The sequence below is a fragment of the Medicago truncatula genome, chromosome 3 (genome assembly GCF_003473485.1).
Source record: "Medicago truncatula cultivar Jemalong A17 chromosome 3, MtrunA17r5.0-ANR, whole genome shotgun sequence".
Taxonomy (NCBI): domain Eukaryota; kingdom Viridiplantae; phylum Streptophyta; class Magnoliopsida; order Fabales; family Fabaceae; genus Medicago; species Medicago truncatula.
In genome coordinates, this window is record NC_053044.1 from 3,203,873 (window position 1) to 3,210,323 (window position 6,451).

Here is a 6,451-nt window from a genome sequence, read left to right on the forward strand (position 1 = left end):
AAAACAAAATATTAATTAGATTTCATAAAATACATGAAACGGACCTGGAGGTGTTTTGGAAATATGTATTTAAAAAATATAAACATTTTGAAAGAACTTAAAAATATTAATAAATAATATGATTATAATCTATTTTCATTTAATCTTACTTCTTCCATCACCTAGTTATTATTTTTCTTTTTTTTCTTTTACCTTATTTATAGTTAAGAAGGATACTTACGTTTTCTGATTGAGGTACAACTCAGAAGTAGAAAACCATTGACAGACAATATCTTAAACAAAACAACAATTAAACCAACTGGTAATCCAACTTTACCAAGAAGTAAATCATGTACTAGCAAAGTTGATGTAACCTGCAACATCCATTGTAACCCTAAAAAGTGCATGAAACTAACATTACTGATAAGAAGAAGAAAAAAAACTACATTTGTTAGTATCTACACAAGGTCATTGGTATACCAGGCAAAGAAAAAAAGGGGATCATTCATTTAGCATCGGAGACATGATTTCCACCTTAAGGTGTTAGCTACTCTTCCTCCTCATCATAATCTTCCTCATCCTCATCTAGCCTATTACCAAGATTCGCTGCAAGCTGCAGTGTGTCAATCGCCATCTTGTCAACATCAGAAAGAGACCAACCTGGAATTTCTTCATGTTGCATATCTGTTGTTGCAGCAGGTTCAGGCAATGGGGCCTGAGTAGGTATATCCGTGCTTGTATTATTTTTTTCCTCGTTTTCATGTAAGTTGGCATTCAGATCAATGTTTCGGAGAGATTGGGTACTTTCTTCATGAGCTGCAATATTTTCCTTCGATAACTCCTTTGGTTCTGAACCATTATCTATTGCCATACTTGTATTGGGGACGTCTTTGCTAGTTTGCTGAATAGAAGTGCAAGGTTCAGATTCAACCTGCTGATGTAAGGTTTCTCTTTCTGCAGTTCGAGCCCCTCGACCGCGGCCTCTTCCTCTACCCCTTCCTCTTCCCCTACCAGTACTGCCAGTGTGGCCCAACTCAAGCTGTAATCAAACAAAATTAACCATCATTGATCATGACTAAAAACTGCAGCAGGTCTTAGTTTATATTACCTTCTACTTTCTTAGAAATTTTTAACTGAGATAAACATTTGATTCCCAATTATAAGGTTATAGATTCTTATGAATAAAGAGGCTCTACGAAGTGACTTATTTGAACTTATCTACTGGCATAAGCACGTGTCAGACCTTATGAAATACACTGCTTTTAGCTTATTTCCATATGCTCATTAGGGTGGCTTACGAAAACAGCCTATAACTTGTATGAAAACAATTTGACTTTATTTTATCTTTTTCTATAGAAGTAACTTATACATAAACACTTAAATGATAAGCACTTAGTCTTGTATAGGTTTTCGTTAAAAGGGAAATTACCATTTTACTCCGCTTAGCCTCTTCATCGCTGTCATTACAATCATCACCAGCAGCTTTCCTGGTAAACATTCTTAACGGTTTTAATTGCTTATATAAATAGATAAATTAGACAAGATAAATAAAAAGATAAAGCTACTGGACTTCGAACCTTCTCTTTGGAACGGCGCGATCATCAGCCCCAGCCTCAGAATGGCCATGTCCATGGCTATAGTCAGGAACCCTGCTGACAATGTCTCTCAAAAAGTCAAAGACGTTGTAGCTTTGTACACAATGTTTCCTGAAATTTGTGTTCACCACTGGTTAGACTAGGCTCACAATACATTAAAGATATATATCTAAAATCTGCTTCGAATGGAGAGCTGTTTTGAGGAGCTTCTCATAAACATTATTTTGTATCGATGATATTTTTTTTTAGGTGATTCTTATTACATAAACAAACACAAAATAGCTTCTCTAAATCATTGAATGCCAAAATCACTTATTTTATAATTCGTAACAAACAGGCCCGACAGTAAATTTTCCCAAAACTCTATTGGGAGATATAAAACTAAAAAACCTAAATGCTTTACATTTAGGGTGATTAGTTCATACTTAGCATGGATCTAACAGTCTTTGACCGAGAGATGAGAATCGGAAATTTTAGTCACCTCAATTCTTAATCATTAAATCAAACACCAGCACAAGTAAAATCGGTCTATGCATGGACACAAACAATTCACACCTGAAGGTTTCCTCAAGAAAAATATAGAAAATAAAGTATTCCACAACTTACAAATGCAATGCATTCATGGTCTTTGCTCCTCTCTGTAGAGTTATTTCATAAGTTCGGTCACAAAGATCTTGCAAAAATAATTCCAGAGCTTTTGCTGTAAAAAAATCAAGACTGAGGTCAACAACATGAGAGAAAAGACGCATCAAATGCCCAAAATTTAACTAAGAAATAACTAAAAGCAACTCACAAACTAAAACAGGAACTGCCAGTGCTATCTTTCCAACATCCTCATCTGCTTGCATTATCTTCTTTATCCGAGCCTGCAAATTAATGTTTTCATGAGATAAAGCATTCTCTTAATAGATTGCTTTGCTTAAATAGATTAATTGAAAAGGTTCTAAATTATATTCTCAAATTCCCCACTGAGTGTTGTCAATCGCGGATTGTAGGAAATAACGGAATGTATAAATTCTGTTATGCTAAAGCTGCTGTTTGACAACACTTTATACTAGATCGCGGAACAATTGTGATTTTTTCCAATTCCGCTACACTATAGTGCTATAGAGCTGTAATAGCCGCTGTTTGACAACACTTCCACTCCTATTGGCTAAGCAGAACAGTTTGATTCAACAAGGTTAAGCTACTCAATATATCAAAAGGAGCAAGATGCAAAAACTATTCTACTAAACATGGTCATCCATTTTGCTACAGCATTAAATCTAAGCATAGAACACTTCTGCAAAGTGGAAAGAATGAAGGACGCAAACAGTTGCAGTGTTAACCAAAACCCGAATTCCGGGTGTAATCATAAGTGTATTCCAATAGGTTTGGTCAAAGCAAACTTTTCATATATGGATAACTGTAGGAGGAGATCTATCCAATTTTATAAGTTACACATACGATGCTAGAGAATGAGAAATTTATCTATATATATGACAGCAGCAGCTGGAAAAAAGTTGACATAACCTACACTTATGAAAGACTTCAGTCTTGACAATGACATTCTTCTACAACCATCTTCATTCGGTTTAACCAATCCATCTCTCTAATTACATTATTTAACATCACAGTTCGCACGATGTGCATATGTGTTGCAAGCTTCACTTCAAGTAATTGGGATAATATGGAAAACGTGCAAGGACTATCATTTATTACCTATAACCTTGTGATAAAAAATAACATTCTGGCACATCTGTACAAGCATACTTGATAAAGCATCTTCTTTGCAGCAAAAGCGACAAATGAACAATTATCTGCATTTTTGCACTGCAGTTTGCATCAGAATTTGAGGCAAAAAACACAAAAGACAAATTTCATCTTTTGCATTTAGATTTCACAAAACTAAAGGGGTAATGCAAACATAAGCCTATATCTCTCTAACCGTAACCATCACAAAAGGATCGTCTAATTCACAAACGGAAAATTTGTGCCCTTCAAATTTCCAGAGCATTAGGATAATTCAAATGGAAGGCCAAAGAGGTATGTTAACCCAATAAAACATACTCATCGTAAAGCTCAACAGCAGCCCCAATGCATACCTCACTTATTTTGATACTAACAGCAATCATAGACCCCAAACCAACCAAGCACCAAAAGGCTTAAACAAGTATTATCAAATAGCGGCGATAGCGGCACTATAACGCTATATCATAGAGGATTTTGATGACTCCGCTATAAAAACCGTGATGCTGTCCTAATTTTTCTATTAGGGCAATAGCTGCCACTTTTCCAGTTTCTGCTAGCATATGTAGCGAAATATTGGGTTCTTCATAGCACTGGCTAAAACTCACATGAGACACATAACTATTAACCTATACACTTCAAATTATAATCAAACGCAAGCACATAAATCCTATGAACTTTACTAAAATCCAGTCAAACGCATCATACCACTCTACCCAATTCACACCCCCACAACCCAGAAACCCACAATTATCATCAAGCCCAAAGAAGCAAAGCTCAATTGACACGTGCCGGTACCCGACACGACACTGACACATGTAATTACATTCAATTATGTATCTTCTGAAATTATTATCGATGTCAATGTGTGATGTTGTGACTGGTATTGGTCTCCGTGTGAGTTTTTAGCAGACAAATAAATCCTATGAATCATACTAAACTCCAGTAACACCCATCACGCTCTTCTACCCAATTCGCACCACCACAACCCGGTATCCCTCAATTAGCATCAAACCTAAGTAACCATAGCTCAGTTGGCACATGTCACTTTTCGACACCAACACCACATTGACACGTGTGATTATATTTTCTCAAATTATTATGAGTGTCGATGTATTACTCTCATGACCGGTGTCAGTGTCTATGTGAGCTATTAGCAGACAACAAAATCCTATGAATCAGACCAAAATTCCAGTCATACTCATCATGCCACTCTTCCCAATTCACACCCCCAGAACCTAGAAACCCTAAATTATCATCAAACCCAAATAAATAAACAAAGCTCAATTGATACATGCCAATATCCAACACGACACTGACACATGTAATTGCATTTAATTATGTATCTTCGCAAATTATTATCAGTGTCAGTGTTGTGACCGATGTCGGTGTCTATGTGACCTATTAGCATAAAAATATATCCTATGAATCATACTAAAATTCCAGTCACACCCATCATGCCATTCCACCCAATTCACACCCCCACAACCCAGAAACCCTAAATTATCAATTTATCATCAAAACCAAATTAAAATAAAAAAACTCGATTACATACAAATAAACAAAAACAACAAATACCCAGATGCAAAAACACAACGGCACTATAAAAAAATTACAAACTTTAAATCTAAAAAGCAGAAAAAACTTACAGCAGGGAAACGAGTATCAAGCTTCTTCTTCATGGCATCAAATTGGGAAATTGAACAGGAAGAAGGTAACAATTTTGAAGGGAAATTTGAAAGCAAAGGAAGGGGTGAATGGTGTGATGTAAGATCCGAAGGTAGTGTGGGACAGAAACCTGCGAAGTGTCGATTTGCCGGAATATGCGTTCGTACGAGTTAGACGAAGGAATTAATTTTAATTAAAAAAAAAAAAAGTTATTGAAATTCAATATATATGGAAAAAATGCATTTTTAGTTGATTTTAAAATTTGTTTTAAATTAATTTTTAATAATAATATTTCTATAATAAAATACGTGTTTCCTTAAAAAAAAAAAAATGTAATAAAAAAAGTGTTATACTATATTTTTTTTAAAAATGAAAAAGTCTTTTAACAAGCAGATGTAAAACATCGTATTCAAGTTGGGTGGTTGAAATGAAGAATATTTTCATGTGTTTTAGGTGATAAGAAAGTATCACTTAAGTTGAAAGGAAAGTTATATCGGACAACAGTCCCACCAACGATGTTGTATGATATATAGTGTTGGGCGATTAAGAGTCAACACGAGAATCAAGTAAATGTAGCGTAGATGAGAATCTTATGTTGGATGAGCGGTAAGACTTGGCGGGATAAGATTAGGAATGACACCATTATGGAAAGAGTGGTGGTAGCACCTATAGTGGGAAAGTTGGTAGAAAATAGGCTAGATGATTTGGGCATGTAGAGAGAAGATTTGTAGATGTCATTGTAAGAAAAATAGATCAGATTGAGAAAAGTCAGGTCAAAAGAGGTGGAGAAATACCTAAGAAAACTATAAGAAAAATCATTAGAAAGAATTTAAAGGTCAATGAGTTAGATCCAAATATGGTAATTTAATTCATGTAGCCGACTCCACTTAGTAGGATAAGGCTTGGTCGTTGGTTTAAAAAGTTTTTTTTGTAATAAAAAAAAGTTTTATGATAAATTTTAAGTATATAAATTAATTAATTCTTATTTTTATTTTAACGTCACCACTTCACAACTGACAATCATTTCGATCATCCCTAAAATTAAATAGTATAATGTAATTTTTAGTAAAAAAAATTAAGTTTTTTTCACTCTGGGTTTCATTAGGGATAGTGGGATTCCTCGGAGAAAGAAATGTTTGTGATTTTTAAAACAATTGAATCACTTTAAAATCAAAAGTTGTAATTTTTTATGAGAATCATTCATATGCATTGGAACAATATTATTTACTGATAGATAATGAACTATAACATTGATTCAAGTCAAAAATCTGATGTATATGATCGTAAAATTTGTCAAAGGAGTTTTTAACGAACTATAACATTGATTCAAGATAAAAAACTGATGATATGATCATCAACTTTGGCAAATGGGTGTTTTGTTTCATGTGAAGGGTCATATCTCTATAAATATTTGACATTTGGACATCAGTTTGAACACGAATTTTGTGACATTAACAACATAATTCTCCCTCATTCTCTTA

The 6,451-nt window shown here is 34.3% G+C and overlaps 1 protein-coding gene across 2 annotated transcripts; it reads right to left on the minus strand.

Annotated features, from left to right (window-relative positions):
• Positions 1-248: 248 nt before the first annotated feature.
• LOC25488573 (dr1-associated corepressor homolog) lies at positions 249-5,164 on the minus strand. Of its 2 annotated transcripts, XM_013603460.3 has the most exons (7): positions 4,952-5,164; positions 3,276-3,386; positions 2,368-2,440; positions 2,181-2,274; positions 1,557-1,685; positions 1,409-1,466; positions 249-1,018 (listed from the first exon to the last, which is right to left on the minus strand). In XM_013603460.3, the coding sequence occupies exons 3-7, from the start codon at positions 2,420-2,422 to the stop codon at positions 527-529; spliced, it is 828 nt and encodes a 275-aa protein (XP_013458914.1). In that variant the 5' UTR covers positions 2,423-2,440; positions 3,276-3,386; positions 4,952-5,164; the 3' UTR covers positions 249-526. The 2 variants fall into 2 exon arrangements, with proteins under 2 accessions (XP_013458914.1, XP_013458915.1); XM_013603461.3 differs by lacking the exon at positions 3,276-3,386.
• Positions 5,165-6,451: the final 1,287 nt, after the last annotated feature.

Excerpts from the sequence above, each read along its gene's own strand:
- LOC25488573 (XM_013603461.3), bottom strand. The coding sequence starts at position 4,984 with ATGAAGAAGAAGCTTGATACTCGTTTCCCTGCT. Across the intron at positions 2,441-4,951 it reads TTGATACTCGTTTCCCTGCT|GCTCGGATAAAGAAGATAAT; the intron begins GTAAGTTTTTTC and ends ATTAATTTGCAG. Across the intron at positions 1,019-1,408 it reads AGGCTAAGCGGAGTAAAATG|CTTGAGTTGGGCCACACTGG; the intron begins GTAATTTCCCTT and ends GTTTGATTACAG.